We start from the raw sequence: 22,120 nt of genomic DNA, 5'->3' as shown, positions 1-22,120 counted from the left end.
AAAAAGGGGTGGGGTGCACTTCTTTTGCCTGCATTAATCATTACAGCTTCACCTGAGTTAACTGCACAACAGGTGTGGGCTCTGGGCATATCTCCTGCATCGTACTGCTAAAACCTATTTCCCAGACATCTATATTACAATACACAGCCCCTGCTGAACACAGCGCCTGTTATACTGTGTATCTGTATGCATATAGAACTATGTTTTACTCTTAATGCCCTCCATATAAAGCTCACAAATTTTAAGAAAACGATAAAGTAAATTTCTGTCCTGGTTTCAGCTGGGATAGAGTTAACTGTCTTCCTAGTAGCTGGTACAGTGCTATGTTTTGAGTTCAGTATGTGAAGAATGCTGATAACACTGATGTTTTCAGTTGTTGCTCAGTAGTGTTTAGACTATAGTCAAGGATTTTTCAGCTTCTCATGCCCAGCCAGGGCACCTGACCCAAACTGGCCAACAGTGTATTCCGTACCATGTGACGTCCCATCTAGTTTAGGAACTGGGAAGGGGGGGGCAGGGATTCGCCGCTCGGGGACTGGTTGGGTGTCGGTCGGCGGGTGGTGAGCAATTGCCCTGCGCATCATTTGTACATTTCAATCCTTTTATTACTACTGCTGTCATTTTGTTAGTGTTATCATTATCATTATTAGTTTCTTCTTTTCTGTTCTATTAAACCGTTCTTATCTCAACCCAGGAGTTTTACTTCTTTTCCTGATTTTCTCCCCCATCCCACTGGGTGGGGGGGGAGTGAGTGAGCGGCTGCGTGGTGCTTAGTTGCTGGCTGGCGTTAAACCACGACAATTTCTCATGAGTACAGAAGTGGATGCTACAGATGCAGATATGACTCGAACAGGTCACAAAAACACCTGACAGAGAGGTGACAGTGACACTCGTAGATTGGAGAGTTGAACCCAGGTCTGTATACATAACGTGTTTCTTTCCTCAAAAAAATTCTTGTAACAGTTAATTATTACAAAATGTCTTTTGGACACCTAGGTAAGAATTTTAAATAAAATGAACCCATGCTGATTTTACTTCTATTCACTAAGGAAAAGAAAAGAATTCAGCTTGTTGGTGACAAGCAAATTATCATGCTTTAAATTTTAATTGGAAGTTGATAGGATAATAAAAAAAGGACAAAATTTAAAGAAAAGCAGGAGGAAGCTAGAAAACGTAAAGAGCTGAGAGTGCTGAAATGATGACAGGAGACAGCCAAGAAAAGAACAGCATTTGGCCAGGAGGAATATTTTCTCTTTTGGTTGAATTACTGTGTGAAATAAAAATGAAAACAGAAGACCAATATCCAACATCAGCTCAGGAGTTTGAGATGCCATCATAAACCTCTTGAGATTTGCTCTCACTATATTAACCCCCCGAAAACCATGGTGTAGTTATAGGCTTTGTGAATTCTCAGTTGCTTATCATTTATCCTACATACAATAAATCCTTATTTGTAATATGCACCATATAATGGAGTAGTAAATATTTCCAATTAGCTTTAGTGTCACAGTCCTCAAAACCCGACGCATTTATGTTAATATAAAAGCGTACATGAAACATTTTATCATGCATTAGAGATTTTAATCAGGTAATCTGCACGGCATCTGGAAACCTAAGCAGAGGCAAAGTCTGCTATAACAAAGGCACTGTAACAGTTCACCTTCAGTGAAGAACAATAATGCATTATTAAATTCACTTTCCTGCTCAGTGGTTACACTTAGCTGACCACAGCAAATTTGCTCTCTGCCTGGTCTTCACAAGTTGGCAGAAAAATAGATTCTGTCACATTTAACGGGTTCTGAAAATGACAGGATGCCTCTCTTGGTTTAACTATAAAACATAATCTTTCAGAAGTAAATATAATTACAAATGCCTTTTGTCACGTAGTTCTTAGGAAGGATATTATATGTGGGTTATTAGAGTAGTAGATCTCACTATGTACTTGAATATCATTAGAAGCCAGAATTGGTATTGCACAACAGCAACTTCAAGAAAAGAATCAGATTTCTATTTTTCTTTGATCCTAAATGACATCATAATTCTTAGAAAACAAAGATACAGACAACAAATTCCTTGAGTACGGTCAAACTGTTATCAAGAGATATTGCTCCTTAAACTATGTTCTCCTTTTTCTGAAATACTGTTTTAATCTTATTTTACATCTAATAGTAATTTGCTTTGTTTTATGTTCATTTGACTGAAGGAACTTTTAAGAAAACTGCCTTAGACTCAGGGTCAGTGATGAAGAATTATTGATTAGGAATTTAATTAGCAAAAGTCTGCATAGTTATATACAACGGAACCTGATTCTTTTTGGTTTCCAAGGAGTTTTATCATGCTGCAAGCATGATAAGAATCTGCTCCATATGATGACATTCACTTTCAGGTAGAGGTCTTGAACCAATGTTGTATACCACTTAAGTCCCGGTGAAGTGCAATTTAGGTCCCAATTAAGATCTGTTAAAGAGTTTTAATTAGCTTTGTGTAGGTAACTAGTTTAGCAATTATAAGACATATTTTTTCTCCTGTAAGCCCTTCAATTCAGGTAGTTTTATTAGAAACATCTTAGCTCTAAAGTGGTAAGTATGTAGACTCATTGAAAGACAGGCTTGGATTCTGGGATCTGTTTATGGCTTTTCATTACATATTTGGCTACAAAAAATAAAGCTTAAGTCCTCAAAAGGAACTTAGGTATTACAATGACACTGTACTCAAAACTCACATGAAACTTAACATAGTCATCTTCCACCTAAGTGGATACTAGAAAAAATTTCTTTACTGAAAGGGTTGTCAGGCATTGGAACAGGCTGCCCATGGAAGTGGTGGAGTCACCATCCCTGGAGGTGTTCAAAAAACACATAGACATGGTACTTCAGGACATGGCACTTCAGGACATGGCTTAGTGGGCATGATGGTGTTGGGTTCACGGTTGGACTTGATGATCTTAAAGGTCTTTTCCAACCTAAACGATTCTATGATTCTATGGAATTACCACCTTGTGTTAGGTAGTCTGTCTATAACATTTATTTTAGGTGCCTAGATTGAAAACTCTGTAAATTGAGAAGAGATCTAAAATGGCATGCAAAGTTTGTAGCTTAAATCCACCCTTTCTCAAAACAGCAGTGCCACACTTTGGACAGGAAGACAACTGAAGTTTTCCTGGACATTGAATAAATACTTCTGGGAGTTCTGATCACTCTCCAGCAGAGAGATACTTATGATCTTGTTTTAAATGATTAATCACAACGTCATAGAATCATAGAATAGTTTGGGTTGGAAGGGTCCTTTAAAGATCATCTAGCTCAACCCTCCTGCCAAGGGCAGGGGCAGCTTTCACTAGATCAGGTTGCTTAAAGCCCCATCCAACCTGACCTTGAGCACTTTCAATGATGAGGCATCCACAACTTCTTTGGGCAACCTGTTCCAATGTCTCACCACCCTCATCGTAAAGAATTTCTTCCTTATGTCCAATCTAAACCTCTTTCAGTTTAAAACCATTGCTGCTTGTCCTGTCACTACAGCCCTTGGTAAAAAGTCTCTCTCCACCTTTCTTGTAAGCCCCTTTAAAGTCTTGAAAGGCCACAACAAGGTCTCCCCAGAGCCTTCTCTTCTCCAGGCTGAACAATACCAACTCTCTCAGCCTTTCTTCATAGGAGAGGTGTTCCATGCCTCTGATCATTTTTGTGGCTCGCCTCTGGACCCACTCTAAGAGGTTGTCCTGTCCATGTCTCTCCCGTGCTGGGGGACCCTAGAGCTGGATGCAGTACTCCAGGCGGGGTCCCATGAGAGCGGAGTAGAGGAGGAGAATCGCTGCCCTTAATCTGCTGGTCACGCTTCTGTTTTTGTCACAGTTGGACAGTGGTGACGGTGATGAAATTCTGCAGTTATCTACAAAACTACCTTGAGATGTAGGAGAAGTTTCTTTTCCCTTTGTTGTCTGAGCAAATCCAGCCACAACTAGCTAATTCGGGGATGTATTTTAGTCATTTGCCCTTCTATCTGTGAAGAAAATCCAGGTTAAACCTGGATTTAACCTTCTGTTAAACCTGTTCCCCCGATTAGTTCCTCTGCCAAGGGCAAAGCAGTGTAAGAATGAACATGACTCTTATTGCTTGCTTACCTGGGCACTCTCCAAAGCATGTGGAGTCCTAAGTTCAAACCACTGCTCCAGTTACCTATCTACTTAAAAATATTCAGTACACCTGGGACTGGACTTTGGCCCTTTTCTTCCAAAAGAATGTCCTAACCACCAAGTTACACTTGCAGCCGCACTCAGGGTCAGGGATTAAGGTTGTCCACACTACTCGCTTCTTAGATTCAGTCTCTGCCTTTATTTTGGATTCCAAGACAGACGTGCTCAAGTGTTTGCCTAAAGTAATGCAGATATAAGTATGTCCATACCACTTGGATCTTGGGAGGAGCACAGTTTCTGTCATCTTCTGTCTGGCAGGATACCCACAGTATTTCTTCTATGGGATCCAGTGAAAACCAGATTTTGCCACATAAACTGGAACCACTTTACATAACTGGGAGACTGTTATTATTCAGTCAGCTAATCTGTAATGAATAGCATGGCATTCAGAGCCACCTCTAATATTTAGGGCATGTAAAATTTGCACTAGCACAACCTAATGATTTTAAATATGAAAATTACATCCCCTCCCCAAATACAAATAAATTTGAGCAAAAAAATAGTAGCATTGCATTTAAATTATAACTCTAGTCTTTGCTTTACATAGTTAGCATTCTAAAAGATACTAGGTTTATGTCTGGATGCATAAATATCATTGTCAGAGTTCTGAATTCAAATACTAATTCCAGTTACTATGCATTTTTTTTTTGGAAAGCAGCAAAGTAATATCCAGCTTTCACTTTTTTCTTGTGTTCCCCCCCCCCCCCCCAAACTTCGAAATCCTTCCAAAATCAGAAGGAAATTGTAACAGGGACTCTAGCATTCATCCGCTGTTTAGGATGTCCAGCACCCCCAACAACATCTAGATAATCTCAGATTTTATCTACTTATCCTTCTATACTGGTAAAAGTGTCATAACAGTTTGATTTTTTGATGGCAAATCTAGTTTAAGGAGTTGTTATCCTTACAGCTCTTGGAAGAACATCAGGAATGCTAGTACTATGTCCTAGCACATCTAATTTCTAAAAAGTATAGACCCCTAAGGAAGGATTCCTAAGTCCTTTTATAGATCATTTTACCTATATAACTAGTGACCCATTAATTTTTTTCATCACAAATGCCTGTAGAACTCCTCAAACGAAAATTCCTAGTAGTAAAAGAAGATTTTCCAGAGCACTAAGATCTGCAAACCTTTCACACTTTCTTGAAATTACTATACTTTGATTTGCAAGAGATAACCAGCAAGTAGTGGTCAGCAAATATGCCTTAAAAAGGGAGAGCAGTAGCCGAGACAACCGAAAGGAAAGAGGGGTAGCAACTTATTAAACAGGGCTAACTTAATTGCAGGTGATCATTTGACCATGTCCCAGATCTAATTATATTAACTTTATTATCTGGTTTTGAATTATATTGATCATAGATGGAATATATTTTCTAAGATAGGTGCTGTCACATCAAATTGTAGTCTCTTCTTGCTTTAAAGAAGTAGTCCCCACTACCTTGCTCAACTATTGAAATTCCTGGACAATCAAAGTAGAGAGGTAAGCACCTCTGAAAAACCTGCTCAGGGAGAGCCAGTTTGCCTCATTTAGGCACATTCCTTTCTCAGTTGCTGGTACAGGCTCCCAAGTGCTCTCAAAGGACAAAACCATCTGCTTAAGTGAGGAGCTTGTCTCTCATTTGCTTTCCATGTATGGGGAATCAGTCACAAACATTGGGCACCTTTATTCACCTGCCTTCCCTTCTGATAGTGGATGACCAGCAGAAATTACTGTGATGCTCAGGTTCCCCTCTTCCACAAGAGTCCAGTAGCTAGAATACTGGCTCAGTAAGTGGGACACCTTGATTCTAGGGGAAGACTGAATCCCTGTTCTAGAAAACTGCCTCCTGATTAAGCCGTAAGTTACTGTATGTACATTTTACCTCTCTCTAGAAATTCAGGTACTGAGAATTTAAGAATGTAAAAATTGTAGAACAAATTCTTTACAAAAATGAATGCGTGTATGTTGTATCTATCTTACAGAGTTTTTCAAGCTCTGATTCAACAATATCCAACTGGTTTACTCAATACATGCAAATTAGCAAATATTGCAAAATACTTTTTACAAACCTTCTATAAAATGACAATATTAATGCTTCTTGCATTACCTTTAGTGAGCTTAACTTGGCACATTTTCTCAAAAACTGTTTCACAGAAAAGGAAGTGATCTTATAGCTGGCCAGAAAAGAAACTGAGCTCATACAACAGAGTACTGAGCTTGTGTACTCCATCTTCTTTGCAACATTCATCAGTCTGTAATGAAAGATACACTGGAAAACAAAGATCGGAGCTGGCTTCTGCAGTTACTCTTGGATTGCTTACTTGCCCTCACAAAAAGATCTATGTATCAGTAGATGCTACGGTTGCAACAATACAAGCTTTACAGCTATTGTGAAAAACTATGATAAATAGCATTCATCATTTATTTCAAAAAAGTTTGACTAGGAATATGATTTACATGCATTTAGATTTTTGAAACTTATCAGGCGGGGTATAATACCAAACATCTCAGAATCAGAGTATGCATGTCTGTTATGTCTGTGTACATGACAGAACACACACACAGTTCTTGTACATATGTATTAAACAGGCCACATTTAAAGAATAGTTTCAATGTATTTCTGAGAACCAGAAAAAAACTTTTTATTTTTCTTACTTTGGACAATGCCGACAGCACACTTGTTTTGGCCACAAAGTAAAATACTCATTAAAACAGGACAAGCTTATGACACTTAAACCTGCTTTTTCTGTGTTTAATATTTTGTTAATTTTAAAGAATGGCAAGTGGTTTAGGGTGTTTTTTTAAAGAGTTAGCAAACAGATACTTTGCATTCATCCCTAAAGTTTAATCACCACTTAGGTAGAGCTGTAAGCAATTACTTTAAAAAAGCATCTCCATACAGAATATATTGCATATAATTAATTCAATGAACTATCAAGGCTATAAAGATTAAATAAGAAAAGGAAAATATCATTAAAAAACGCAGCCATGGTCTAAAACTTAACTAAGCAAAGTGATCCAGTGAACAATCCTAATTAAAGTGCCTGATACAAACAAAGCTTGGACTAAAAGCACTAAAAACAATTGAACACTTATTTTATTAATCTAATGAATCATGTATCATATCATTACAGTTTTGTATATATCATTAATTTCATTCCTTTCACTTAAGCCTTTTATTGGGATTACTTCAGTTATTAGTTGGTCTAATGTATTGGTTACCTCTAAATCTCACTCTACAATCTCTTCTTATCTTGTTGCATAAACCCTTGCGTGTTATTCAAATTGCTTCATTTATTATGATAGCTTCCCCATGTAAATTGTGCTGACTGCTCGCCCTTGCACAGTCCTCATTAGACTAATGAAAACCTTCAAACGAAAAAACTAAACAACCTGCCAAATAAAGGTCTGAGGTTATTATGAAAATTACAACTCTGGGAGCTGGGAGAAGCTCTGTTCATTAATTCATGCTCAGCAAATTGCTAACTAATTTAGTTGCACTCCTCTGCATTAATGGATTATTTTATAAAAATGTTTTCCACAGCCCAAGACCTTTGGTGCATGCTTTTGAGAGGCTTGAATTCTAATCAACCTTAACAGTAAATTAGGAATGTAATATCTAAATAATAATTGGGATGGCATATGGAGGAAAATAGTGTTTAAAATCCCATGAAAGGTGCTTTTGGTTTTCAGTTTCATCTGTCAATTTCACAGTAGTTAAAACAATTGTACTTGTTTAATATTCTGAATCTGTAGTATAAGACAGTAGTAACAATGGCATCATAAAAATTAAAAAAAAGTAACAACCTAAGCAGTACCCCCAAAGTGCTCATAGCAACTTAAAAGTATTAAGTATATATAAGCAGAAACGATTTTCAGATTAAAAAAAGAGGTTTTCTATTAATACAGAAGTTGGGAAATATCAACAAATTACATTTAAAAAATTCCAACCCCAGTTCTGTGTAGTTATGAGACAATAAATATGGCCACACTGCAGCAGGCTGCATCTAACTCATCAAGCTCCTCTAACTCACTTCACAAAAGCTGCACCACTTGTGTCTAAGTTACCTCTGTTAGCGTTGAAGGAAGAGCAAGGCCTGAAATACTGCAGTAAATCATCCCATCAAGTTGATGGAGGAATTCAAACTGCTTGAAGCGCGGGAGACAGGGGAGCTATTACTGTGCTTCTTAACCCAGAACATAACATTCAGAATGAGATCACCGCATCATTTAACCAAGTGAAGGTTTGTTTGCGCCTGTATGTTCACGGTGAGGAGCAAAGGAGAGTTGGGCAGGAGAGTATGTGCAGCCCTACATCCTTTAAAGAGACAAAAGTTCCTCATGGAAGACAGCACAGTCATTTTACCTGCATAAATATGCCTTTGTGTAAACATCAGGATCTACTTCCAGCTTGCAGCTATTAACATTTTCATTATTTTTACTCTTTTAAGCAAAGACAGTCATGATCCATTTATATTTCCATGTCTAGACAGTAAATCAGTGAAAGAAACTAAGAAGTCATATAAAGCCTTCAGTCTTCCTCTAAGTTTGGATGCGCATCAGAGGCTAAAGTGGGAAGGTAGATGGGGATGGTGAATTAAGACAATAAATCACATAATTAGTTGTGGATTCCTTGTTGTACTTTGCCACTTGTGCTACTTCCTCCTGGATGGAAAAAGTACACACCGAAATTCACATGTAGCTATGCATTATTTTTCTAGTGTTTCGTGTTGCATTAAAAATCAGCAAATATTCAAAATACTAACGTTTAATTAGTATATTAAATATCTGTATTTGGGGTTCTTATGTCTTCATCATTACTATATGCAAGACATGGGAAAAGATGAAAAATATTTTATAACCCTGTAGTAGGTAATGACTTAAGACTGCAGGACTTTGATTGCAAAATGAAAGCTCAGCTGCCTGTCAGTGATTAATTGGGAAGTTTTAAGGCCTCTCAGCTAGACATAGTTTTCTCTTTCTCTGCACCAACCAACTTTAACCCAAGAAATCCTCTTCTCCATTATGGTGCTGCCTTCAGCTATATATTATGCTGGTTGTACTGTTCACTTCTTTTAAAAGACTTCTTAAAAATATAGCTTGGAGAAGCTCAAGTTCAGCTTTTACTTATACCTAGTCTTCTTGGGAGTTTTGCGACCAAGAACACACTACCATCTCCTCCAAAATTCTAAAGAATCACTGTGAATCAGTCTAATGTATACTGTTAGTTCACAAGAAACATTAGAGATATGACTGATCTCTAAAACCAAAACTGAAGTAGTTTATACCAGAACTGGGTGAAGGAGAAGCAGGCATTAAGGCAGACTTTTTCCTGACTCAGTCCACTGGGATCCTAACCAACCTTTTCAAACCCAAAGACAGACCTGTTCAGAGGCATAAAATCTGTGACTTTTTTTTTTTTTCAAAGTAACTTCCTAAATACCACACAGAAAAAATTGATGCAAAGCACCCAGATATTAGATGCATCATCAAAGCAGAGAAGCTTTTTCAACAAAAGAAAGTTGAAAGGTAGGAACAAATCAAAACTGCTTCTGGTTGAAATATGACAGTACTGGTCCATCTCAGAGGAAAAACCCAAACCCTCTGCACTGAGGGAAAGAGGTATCTCTGAGAATTCATTGTGACCATACATTACATACAATGATAACAGAATCTGTAATAACCATATTATTTCTCAGAACAAAAATCTGAAAAAGATTATGTGGAGATAGTGTAACAAAAAAGGAAGTTGCACAAAGTTGTTTTTTAAAGAGAAAAAAAAATGTTAATAATTATATACAAATTACCCATACTATTTGCAAGGAAATACCATCTATGTCTAGATTGCAATTCTCAGTTAAGGCTTTTCAAAACTGATTCTTTTGGTATTTTGCATTTGAACAACTTAAAACTAATTGCACAGCAGGTTATTAGCACTTTTGAAATAGTTCCTTCAAGTAGTCTCAAGTGGAAGACATTCTTAAAATTTTGCTGTAAGCTTTCTTTTCTGTAACAGTAACCATAAGAATAAACTGGTACAAATAAAGCCTAGGATATAAATGTTTTCCTCCATTAAAGCCAGGGCATTCACTTATGTGTGTTTTCAGGAAGAATATGTATGACTTTATATTCCCTTTAAATTTACAGAACAATTTTGTGCTTCTTAATGCTTTCAGAATTCAATTCTAGAGCAGCTAGACACATCATGTATTTTTTTCTTCTCCTGTAAATGCATTTTTTTAACTAGCAAAATGGAAAACTAAAAATAACTACTTTAGAGAAACGGAACCTTATTTGTCTGGTCATCCTCACGGTGCTACGGGACATATCCCTTCTTAGTGGGAACAGCCATAACTTCATTAACTTCATTCCCTATAACATATCTTTCCTAGCAGCAAACACAAAGGGAACTAATGATTTAAAAACTGCAATGTGGTAGCATGATAAAAAAAGTCCTTTCTAACATCTTATCAATTACCATTACATCTTCTGTTTAACAATTCATTAAAAAAATGAAAATGAGCACACAAACGATTTCAAAGGGGTTTTTAGCTCCCCTCCCCTCTATATGTAATGAAGACCATCAAAGACTAAAAAGACCATTCTAAGGTCTATTACATGAAGGACACATAATGACCATTGAAAAGAAAGATGTAAAAAAGAAAGAAAAGAAAAAAAGCACCTTTTAGGAACTGTTTGGGGCACAAGGCACAGAGATATTGTACATGCAGAGTTGTTTCAATAGATTGAGAATACATCAGATTTTTTGTGCACATGTAACTCATTTAAGCCTATTCAGAAAGTCAGTTACATCCAAGATGGCTTTGAGTCACTGTAAATATACTCTAGCCAGTACACATATGCCCAGTTGGGCTGCAATGAGTCCAGATTGCCTGGGATGTTTTGGAACTGATGCGCACAGATCCATCAAGTGAAAACTGTACAGCAAACTTCTCATAAACTGTGTCAAATTGACTACTACCCTAGCAGAATAAAGGTCCCTAGTAGCAAACAAATCTGCAGAAGTGCCTTGTTGGAGGATGGCTTAGTGAGAGTCTCTAGAAATACTCTTATCCAATATTTTGCTGAAAAAAAAAAAAACCTTTCAGAAGTTTGTACTACCTTTGCACTTCTTTCTGCATACACATACTATTCATATCCTGTTCAATAATATGAAAGGCTTCCGTGCTTTCTATGCAACAAAAATAGTTGTTTTCTGGCTTCTTAATAAATAACAACCCATTAAGAAAAAACTTGCAATTTCATTTTTCACCTTTGCAGTCCGTTAACTGTAATAGCTTTTAATGTACTTCAAGCATTCTTGAGCCTCTTGGGCTGAGTGAAAAGACACACCAACAACCAGAGTGTCGAAAGGTTATTCTGGTGATACTGACTTTTTGGAACCTTTTGTTTAGTGGATCTTTATATTATATCTCATAGGTTACAATTTTGACTACTGTCTGTTTAGGGTTTGAGAATTATTTAAAGCCTAAATCAAGATCACTTTCACAATGTGCTAGATGATGTATTAATACATAGCCTGAACTCAGTATCTTAAGGAATTACAAACTAATATATTAAGATTTAATATGTAATATTTAAGAAGTGAGAATGTAGGCTTGAAATGTGTTAACTGTACATATATTTGCATATAGATACCCATCAAGGTCTGTTTACATTCTTCTTGTTACATGAAAATGCAATATTCAGCAAAATAAACAAATTGTATAAGTATCTCTTTGTGTATGTATGTATATAAAAATGAAAATGAACAGATAAAGTATGTTTACACAAGCAGTTGGACAGCAGAACTGTGAATGAATATTCCTCTGTACGTTAACTGGTAACAACTCTCATTAAAAAAGGGCTTTCTTGGAGAACTAACTAAAATTGTAACACAGACCAGAAACAGAATTTAAGCAAAGTTCCAGATCATTTGTTTGCTGACTTTGCTAGAGGACAGCTCAGGTAGAAGAGAATCTTTGCTGATGCTAAAACTTCCTTTGACCCTTTCATATTTATAAAAACATACTCATATGTGTTTCTATATTTATTAAGGTAAATAAGCATGTTTGATATATGTCTACACTATGTATATATTAGAAAAGAATTTACTGTTGATAATGAAGAATTAATATCTAACTATATAGGATGATATATTTATCATTAGTTCCCTTTTTGATGCATGACTGCTTACAGGAAAATACAATTCTAATTATAACTTTGGAATATTTAAATTATTTTCCATTTTGCACTAAGGATATTTTGGAACTTTAATATTCTATTTTATAAGATATTAGCCAGAGGTCTAAGATTGCTCACATCTCTACAGGGGGACATAAAATAAAAACAGAGAGAAAGACTGGGACTTTTTAATATGTGGGTTTGATAAAGTTATACCTTAATTGCTGCTATCATAGTAGTCAAGAAGCAGTTATTGTTGATTATCTGAAAATTACTTAAGAAATTTCTATTAATATCATAGTTTAAAAGCTTTTCTGAAAGAAATAGTTTCGCTTCTTTTGTGAACATGGTGAATATTTTATATTTTGTTATAGAAAACAGCATGCATATTTTCAACAAGAGAGCGTCCTTCCCGTAGCACCTCAAATAACATTCAATTTAAAATGTAAGCATGACATTCAGGCTTCATTTGCTGTTGGTGTCAATCTAAAAAAATATAAATTGATGCAGACAGAAAATTCTAATCTGATGCCCTAGGGCCAGATCCAATAAAACATTAAAGCATCTAAATTTGGTGTTAAAGCAACAAACTTTTAGGTGTTTGTCCCCCAGAACAGAATCTTGGGCTGAAGTGATTTGGGTCTTACATTCCCGTATAGTGTATAGGGTAGGTATTGCTAGGCAGGTACCAGTTAGGGGGTGTTATGAGCAGCCACTGTCTCCAATATCCCTTAACATTACCCAAACCAGGTACTGCAAATTGGGATCTAATGAAGTTAACAAGTAGAAGTATAGTCCGTCTAAAGTCAACAGAAAATCATACGCAGCTATCTGGAGCTAGTAAATAGAGAAACTCTGGCAACAGGACTGAGCTATGAATTCCACCTTGCAGACCCCACATGACCAGAGTCTGGGTCATAAGAGCAAAGAGACGATGGTAAACTATACTTCCCTCTTTTACACAAAGCACAGTGATTAAGGATACCTCCCAGGAAATGTGTCACAAGTTCAGTTCTCTCTTCTCCCTAGAAGGAATTAGGATCCACATATCCAAGGGGTGTGTGTTAACTTTCGAGCCATTGATTATTTTGAACATATTTTTTTAAACACTTCAGATCAATGAGCAAGAAGAGGATCAGGATTCAGCAGACTAGTCCTTAGGTTCTCCACTAGTTCATCCTTCCTATGCTATTTCCAGACTGGGACATCTGCAGGAGCTCAGACAACAGCTGAGCAGGACAAGTGATAAAATAAACCTCACCAAAACTGAAGGACTATCAGGAGCAAATTCTTTGAGTCATAGAAACTTTACTTTACCTGAAAAGACTCAGAGCCTTAATTTTAACATAAAAAACTGAATGGATCTTTTCTAATATGACTCCTATACTTCATGTAAGTCCTTCTTGTGAAATCTGGCCTAATAAAACCAAATGTGCATCATCAAAGAGTCCATAATTACAGGTTACAAAATTAGATACTTGGTTAGACAGCTTGATGGCTGTCAAGCACTTGAACTAACACCGTGTACTTCAATTTACCTCATTCTTCCCAGGATCATTTGCAGTTCTACAGCCTGCTTTCAGTAAAATTGAAAAACCTGCTATCCTCTAAAAAGGAAAAAAAATCCTGAAAATCTAGGGTAATTGGCTTCTCTGGTCATACAGATAACGACATCTTAAGTTATGTATGAACTGTGGGGCAGAAATGCTCTGCAGTGTCTCCTGCAGTCCTCCCCCGTCCAGACTAGGAACCTGGTTGGACCACAACATAACCCCTAGCAAATCTAAGTTTTCTTCTCATGGAACCCAGGGAGTGGGTGGAACTTCAGATGCGTACATCGGGTCTTGCCTCAACATGTAGCTAGGATGTGGCCAAGTTGCACATCTGGAATCAGCAGCTGGAAGATGTTCCCAACACCTATGGTGTACACATGGTCTTAGGGAACAGAAACTCTTCCTGCAACAAATATTGACCCAGAGCCTGATGCAAACTTTCCAGGTTTAATAGGCAGTGAATGAGATCCACAGAACCTAATTTGATTCTTGGTGGGATAATGACAACCTGACTCGAATGGAAGGTGAGGTCATTCAAGGCTGCCCACACCAGAACCTGAGAACAGATTTTGAAGACAGTCTAAAGGCAAACATAAAAAAACCCAAACAAAACTGCACAAGAGATTTACTGGTAGCTTAAACCACCCCAGTAAAATAAAATAATTTTTGCCACTAATAGTAATTCTAGCTGAATTTTGAATAGAAATGCATATGATCTCCAAAAGTCTGAATACCCTCAAGCTGTTATTGAGTTTGCAAGTGCCAATGAACTGTTTCTAAATATATTACACTATGTTGTGTGGACTGGCTAAATTAGCTCCTTTGTTTTATGTTTATACCAGATAAATGTTATTTTATCTCCAGTATCCAACTCATAGATCAGGTCAGACAAATGATTTACCCCTCTGACATATGCTAAGTCTTTTCAAAATCTGGTATGTTGATGAGTTGCCTCTGTTATAACTTTGTTCCCCCTTAAAATTCTCCGTTGACTGTAAATAAATTTTGCCCTGTCTCAGATAATAATGTTTAAATGCTTCATGATACTTATTCAGAACTTCTGTTTTCCTCTCTTCTTCTTTTGAATCAGATGATGAAGGTGATGGGGTTTCAACAATAGGAGTACCACCACCTATATATGTTTATTTGCATTTTTAAATATGGCTGCATTCTGACTAATTTGCAGTGGTAAGCAACAGCTTAGAAATCTGATTGCAAGCTCACAGTGACAAAAGTAGACAATTACTATCTCCACAAACATCTATAAGTTAAATCACTTGTTTTAATACAGATTAGATTAAAGTTACAAGACTGGTATGAGAGACATGATAAATGTAGTCATGACAGAAAACAATTTTTAATTTAGTATACCCTATCAATCTAGATAGCCCATGAATATTTACCATTAATTCAGTAGGCTGGAAAAGAGGGGGGGAAAAGAACAAAAAATAGAAGGTTTGACCTAAACAAGGACTGAGAGAAAAAGAGAATTCTCAGCAGTTTTACTGAGAACAGATCTTGCAAAAAAGTGAATCAGCAACAGACTGGAAAATACATTTGGGGTACCAAAATGTACGATTATAAACAAAGCCTTCAAAAAACCTGAATGACATGCAAAAGTAGTAGCAATTCTTAATATGTACTTCTCTTTGCAGGATTTACCAGTCTGATTACACTTAAATGAGTTACTTCAAAGGCTGAAATAAAATCATTTATGGAAATTCAAAACAAACCTATTTGATCACATCATACTTCACAGCAGGGATACAATTTGCAGAGGCTGAGTGAGGGCATAGTATAAGCTAAAACAGGTTGTGTGTGCAATGAACCAAACTAAATGGTTTATATAAAAGAAATGTTGTTTCCATTAATTTTTCTGGTAATCCTATTAAAAATACCACCTGTCCAGAATAGAACTGTCCAGATTTTAATTCTTTTTCATATCTCAGTGTTCAAACACAAGACAGAGAAGGTATCATCTTACAGCTATTAAAATATGGCACAAAATGTCTTACTCTGAAATCTTTATTACTGCAGCAGTTTCTCCAGCTCTGTTTCAATGTCTGGCTATTATAACTTTTACTTTTTCTCTTACTGTGCTCAAAGAACTGATTTTTCTGATAAGCCCAAAGAATATGTTTTCAAAGGATATGTCATATTTTTAACCTCTTTTTAACCAAAATGTTTCTAGTCTATAATACTTAAAATTCACATATATTAAGTAAATATAACATGGAATGCACCTTTTAAAATTCCACCTCCACTCCTCCAAAATCCCCTGTAACAACCCTGAACAGGAACTTAACTTTGAATACCAACAGAGATGAAATGGTGTCATAATCAGCATAAGTGCATGTGGACTATTCACCTAGATCAAACACTTTGGTCATATACTCAATTAAATTTAAATCCCATTATATAATGTGTACCAGCCTCATTTTATGCAATTCCCTAATTTAATGGCTTGGTATTAGCCTTTTTCTTTTTTGCACACATGGACTAATTTTCACGGTGCTCAGTCCCTTTGGGAAGTAGGTCATTAAAGTCAACTGGATGGAGACAGAAACTTAATACCTAAACAGTGTTGTAGAGGGGTCAGAGACGCAATAGTAATGTAAAACTGTTTTTCACTCATCCTTCTTTGTAATATTTATGAAATTCCTCCCTCATATAAATATTGCTCATTAATCTCAAGGACCACAAAGTAGAAGAATCAAGAAAGCTATCATCCTGTTATAATTTAATTTGTGCCACAAAAAAATAAAATTAAAAAAATCCCAGTTAAAAAAATAAAAATCACAATTATAATAGTATTTAGCTGTTGAGACAACACTTGTTTTACACTGAAACAGTAGAATCACAATATTCATATTACCTTTCTCAATGTGTATTCTTTTTGTCTCATGTCCCACATCATGACCAGCCAGATCACCCTCCTTAGGTCCAGGCAGGACATTAGGTGACAAACCCATCAGCATTTGGTTCATAGATAGCCCGTTCTGATGGACAGCTGCTAGACACAAGCACAGGCAGAAAGAAAATCAGCTGTCATGTTAACAATACACTTTTGTACTTATTTTATATAGTCTTCCTCTTAATTATACAAGAATTCTAACAATCACAAAGTTACTTAATTAGTGCTATCAGTATCCACACAGCGGGAGAGTTTCTTCCGTTACTTCTGGTTTAAAACAATTCATTTTACAAAGAAGAGTTTGGTATCTCTGGACAAAGTTGGATATTTGCAAACATTTTCTTGTTTATTTAACAAGAACTGAAATGAAAATGAAGCAAACCAGAAATTCATAGAAGGTTCCATGTGAGATACTTATGGATGTTTTCTTTTTAGTTAGATGTACAAAACCTCTTGTATATTAGCATTCCCAATATGCAGTCCCTAACTTCCTTAAATAAAGCATTGTGGCCTTCCAGGTGATGAACACTTTTTCAAAACACACTGTACAACAGTAGAATTACTTATTTGCTCATCAGATAGCTTGAAAAGCTCTTTCCAACAGTTCTCAAACAGACCTTCATTGGTCTCAAACACACCTCAGAAACCCATATAAGGTAGTTTATATCCCTATGCTTTTATCCTGAAAAACTGTATTTGCAAGAGGCTTATGCCATTTTCAGTATAGCATTTTTTCATATGTATCCCAGTCACCTTACTCTTGCTGGCACCACAAAAGCAGATGTACTTAAGAATCGGGTGTAATGTTAACAAAGTAGATAGGAGAGAAAAGAGTTATTTTATAAATAAGTTACAGAAGTGATCCAGGATTCAAGGAACGCTGTTTATGTTCACATTGGAAGAAACAATGTGCAAAGGTCCCACTCCTCTCTGCTGGTAAGTAAGCAGAGTAAGCTGAATAGTACAATTTCTTAAAAAAAAAGTCATTCCTTATCAAAACCAGTATCTCTCAATTTAATTTAATTTACTTTTTTTATTTAAAGAACAATGGAAAAGGTCTTCACCACTTGTAAAAAAATATACCATTGGATCAAAACCCTAAAAATCCAGGGTTGTGAGGTTTTTTTCTAGAACTTATGAATTCTGTGGCAGGTTGACCCTGGCTGGATGCCAGGTGCCCACCAAAGCTGCTCTATCACTCCCCTCCTCAGCTGGACAGGGGAGAGAAAATATAACAAAAGGCTCGTGGGTTGAGCCTGGGGAAATAGATACGTCACAGTATATGGGATGCCAGTTTAATCTGCACTCTGAATCTTCCAAGTGATAAGAAAACAGAATTTTCAGCTTGTCATGGTCAGGCCTCATTTCTTTTCTTTCATTTTTCATCACATAGTAATGAAAGATCTTTCATCTGAATGTCAATGAAGAGTCAGCTTCCTGAGTCTGCAGAGAGCCTGAAAAGAAGCTGTCTAAAAGAGACATGTGCTGCATCTAATCAACACGACTATGTATTTCATATAACTATTTCATGGCCTTCTATCTGCCTGCCAAATGCTCCAGTTTCACCTACTGACAAACCCCACTGTGGGAAGATGCCTTAAAAGCACAAAACCTGCAACAGAGAAATAATAAAAGGAATGGACAAGTGTAATATGAATTTAAGTAAATACCCATAACATAATATGTGTTTAAAACCTTAATTTCCAGACTGTTGCACTGGAATGTCATAGAATTCAGGGTCTTCCCCATGTAATTTACATTCTGTACATGGAGCCCTGATAAAAACAGTATCACTCTGAAACACCATGGTTTAATTTCGCTCCACCCCTTGTGAGCTATTAGGTGATAATACTCTCTGTAACATATTTCTCACCATTACGAATTTTTGTATTTAAAAAAATTTACAGTATGCACATTTTTAATTGATTTAACCTAATTCTTCTCTTTATCAAGCAATTCTACCCATGTAAAATGTTGCTTACGAAGTCAGAATCAATTTAGAAATCAAACTAGAGTAACCAGATTAAATAAAACTCAGTTTCTTTAAAAAATGTTTACACTATATGTTCAGTTCTAAAACTAATCTAGCAAATTGCTTCCTGGCTGCAATTCTGTATTTCATAGCTCATATCTTTATCTTTAATATGACATGATGGCAGTTTATATCAGTACCCATTAATGTAGCATCAGATATTATGATACTGTAAACTGGGGAACATAATGTTGGGAGATAGTTATTGCAGCTGAACTTCTGAACATGATACATATGAGATCTATTTAAGACGAGGGCATTTTGATTAGAAAAACCAGCTGCACCTAATCAAATTTAAAGTGGTGACAAGGAGAAGAATGTGACCTACGGATTCTGTCTGAAGAGCTCTCGGTCCGTGCAGGAGAGCTGGACACACTGCTGCTTCGATGAGAGGATGGATGGCTGCCAGGTCTTCGGCCCTCTTCAAGAGAAGGAGCAGGAGAAGGGCTGTCTGGAACACGTTCCTAGACCCCACGAAAAAATAATTGCAAAAAAAGGCAATGTTAAACTAAACCTCTGTTTCCAAACATCACTTCCCTAAACTGCGTCTCCCTCCTAAATTACAACCTATTCTTTTCTCTAGTGAGGTGTCCAGGATTTGCAGAGTATTCTCAAAAGGAAACTTGGCAATTTTAGGACACTAGACCTTATGTTTTAGTATGCAATGTGAGTACTGCTCATCCTGTCAGGCTTTTAAACTGCCTTCTGGACTACTTATAAAAACAAGGGTTTTGTTTTGCTTTTGAGTTTGTTTTTTTCCTCACTTTCATCAGCATGCTGTTGAATTGGAAGTACACATTTTGGCTTATAGACTTTAGCCTTACGGGATGAGGAGCGATGTACTTTTGTAAATAAATAAAGACCAGACACTGCTGTTTTAGCTTATGCTGAATGTTACTCCACATTTTAATTTCAAAAGGGCTTCTTGAGCAATGAGGTCTTATGGAACTGCTATGGAGCATAAAGAAAATATAATCTTCCTACTGAACCAATACAGTAACATGGCTGATGAAAGTCCAAATGTCTGTTTATACAGTGGAGCACAAACCTGGAATGAACCACACTTTTTGGAAGAGTGTGGCCATATCACTGGCTATATCACTACTTCAAAATGGGGACAAATGCTCATTTATGTTTTTCTATCCAGGTGAAAGCCTGGCATGGTAGCCAGGAGGAGCTATGATGCACTTCAAGATGTTCCTTGATTTTGAAAATTAGACCATGAGGACTGTGATGGTTTGAACTGCACTTCTGCTATGTGAGAACTGTCAGTATGTAGCAGATAGATATATCTGATATTTACACAGAACTTTGAGAGAAACAATAAACCAAGGGAGCTGAGTGCAGAATAGTCCTTTCTAGAAAATTCCCTATCTTTCCCTGCAGTTTCCTTTTTATTGCTAATAGCTCCCAAGACTCTATGTCATTGCTAAAATATGTGTGAGTTAGGTTGGTTTGGTCAAATAGTGATAAAAATAAATAGTTCCTAGAAGGGAAATCTATTGGAGGGACTGAAAATGTTAAACCAGGGTTTTTTTGGTTGTTGGGGTTTTTTTCCTTTTGATAATTGAAATCCTGACTCCTAATGAAAAAAACCCAACCAACCCAAAGAAAAAAACAAACAAAAAACAGCTGTATACATTCAATTCACTAAAAGCTTTCAGTAATGAAATAATATAATTAGTACATGTTTAATAACACATATGAAAACTTGCTGCTGCAAATGCCTAAAAGTTTTCCTGAAAAGAGCGTCACGTTCCTCACACAGCAAATCACTTTTGCAGCAGTCATTATTTTTCATGCACAGTAGCTAGATGAATACTTATTTCTCTGAAGGCATTCCTATGAATGCATGCAACATGCCCATCTATAGTAATCGATAGATTTGTTCCAGGTAAGCTTCATAATAAATATTTGCTAAACTTGAGATTCTGATTGCAAAGGGATTCAATGGGCCTGTTGACGGAGTGGGAGAAGACCTTTCAGAGCAATGTTTCAAGACATTTAAGTGGATTCCAATTTAATAGTCTCGGGTTTTTAAGTCAAAAACATTGATGAGGACAGCTTAACTGCATCATAGCTCTAGGCTTATTACGACTTTGATTGTGTTTATATGTCCATGAACTGGGTGTTCAAGAGAAGGATTATAATGCAGATGTTTTCAGAATGTAGAATATTTATTTCGTTAGATTTAGGAGGATTTAAGCATGCACAGCGTACAGATTTGGTATAAATTGGAACACAGTATATTTAATCATTCATTTAATATATAATTTCACTGTTTGGCATACAATGTATTGTTCTTAGAAGTGTTTCATTAAAATGAAATCCAGTGAGCACATAAGATTTGAATACAGAGCTGCAGAGTAAATTAATTTATTTAAACAGCTTAATTTGTTTATCCTATTTATTTATGTGTGCTTTTACAGCACGTATTATGAGATGGATAGAGCAAAAGGAATGCACAGGACAACAAAATATAATTACTGCACAAACAAAACAGATAATGAGTTTTAGTCACATATAATATGAGATAGTAGACAAACTCTATGAGAAAACTATATATACTGGCTTTATCAATTCATTTGTAAAATACCCTTTAACCCCAACAAAACATGGGATTGAACTATGTAGAAATGGAAAGTAAATTAATTTAATAACTTAACTCATTTTTTATTTCCTTACTTCATAATTCTACAATCAATAATCTAGTCTATAGCAATTTTTTGCCTTTCTCAAAACTAGCCACAATAATAAAGGGAAATGCTACTAATAACAAATTGAAATACTCTGTAGTTCTAAACAGTCATACTGATAAACTAATGGTGCTGGAATATCAATATAAGCTGTCTTCCTTACTAGAGATTTTGTGTAGAAAAATGAATTTTGTCTGTGATAAAATATTAACTTTACATTTAGACTTCACTTTAAAATTTTTCAAAAAAGGAAATGTGCAAAAATGTGTTCAGTAAATAACTCAGATGATCAGAGCTATTCTGTAACTTCTGCAAAATGCCATTTTTGTGCAAGTAGGTCTACATGACACAGCAGAGAAATGGAATTTACTGTGTGATAATCCTGGCAATAGAAATCACCTAGGATACTGTCCACTGCCCAGTATTTTTCCTAAAACTTGTCTACTCCCAGGACAAACTTAATTCCACTTCATTAAAGATATCTCTAGAGAATCTGGTGTTGGCTTGTACTGTAATTAGGCGCATAGCCTCACAACAAAAAAACCAACCAACCAAATAAATAAAACTA

The 22,120-nt window shown here is 36.2% G+C and overlaps 1 protein-coding gene across 4 annotated transcripts in view; it reads right to left on the bottom strand.

Annotated features, from left to right (window-relative positions):
* The window catches only part of DACH1 (dachshund family transcription factor 1), a 366,682-nt gene that overhangs the window by 87,080 nt on the left and 257,482 nt on the right, over positions 1-22,120 (bottom strand). For 2 of the 4 annotated variants that reach the window (XM_075046090.1, XM_075046091.1), the window contains 2 exons: positions 19,185-19,320; positions 16,786-16,923 (listed from right to left, as the gene is read on the bottom strand). In XM_075046090.1, coding sequence (XP_074902191.1) covers positions 16,786-16,923; positions 19,185-19,320 — 274 coding nt within the window. The remainder of the gene's footprint in view (positions 1-16,785; positions 16,924-19,184; positions 19,321-22,120) is intronic. The other 2 variants (XM_075046093.1, XM_075046092.1) reach the window with 1 other exon arrangement.

Source organism: Buteo buteo, chromosome 14 (assembly GCF_964188355.1).
Source record: "Buteo buteo chromosome 14, bButBut1.hap1.1, whole genome shotgun sequence".
NCBI classification, from domain to species: domain Eukaryota; kingdom Metazoa; phylum Chordata; class Aves; order Accipitriformes; family Accipitridae; genus Buteo; species Buteo buteo.
Note: the sequence above shows the minus strand (reverse complement) of the source record. Positions and strands in the feature narration are given on the sequence as shown.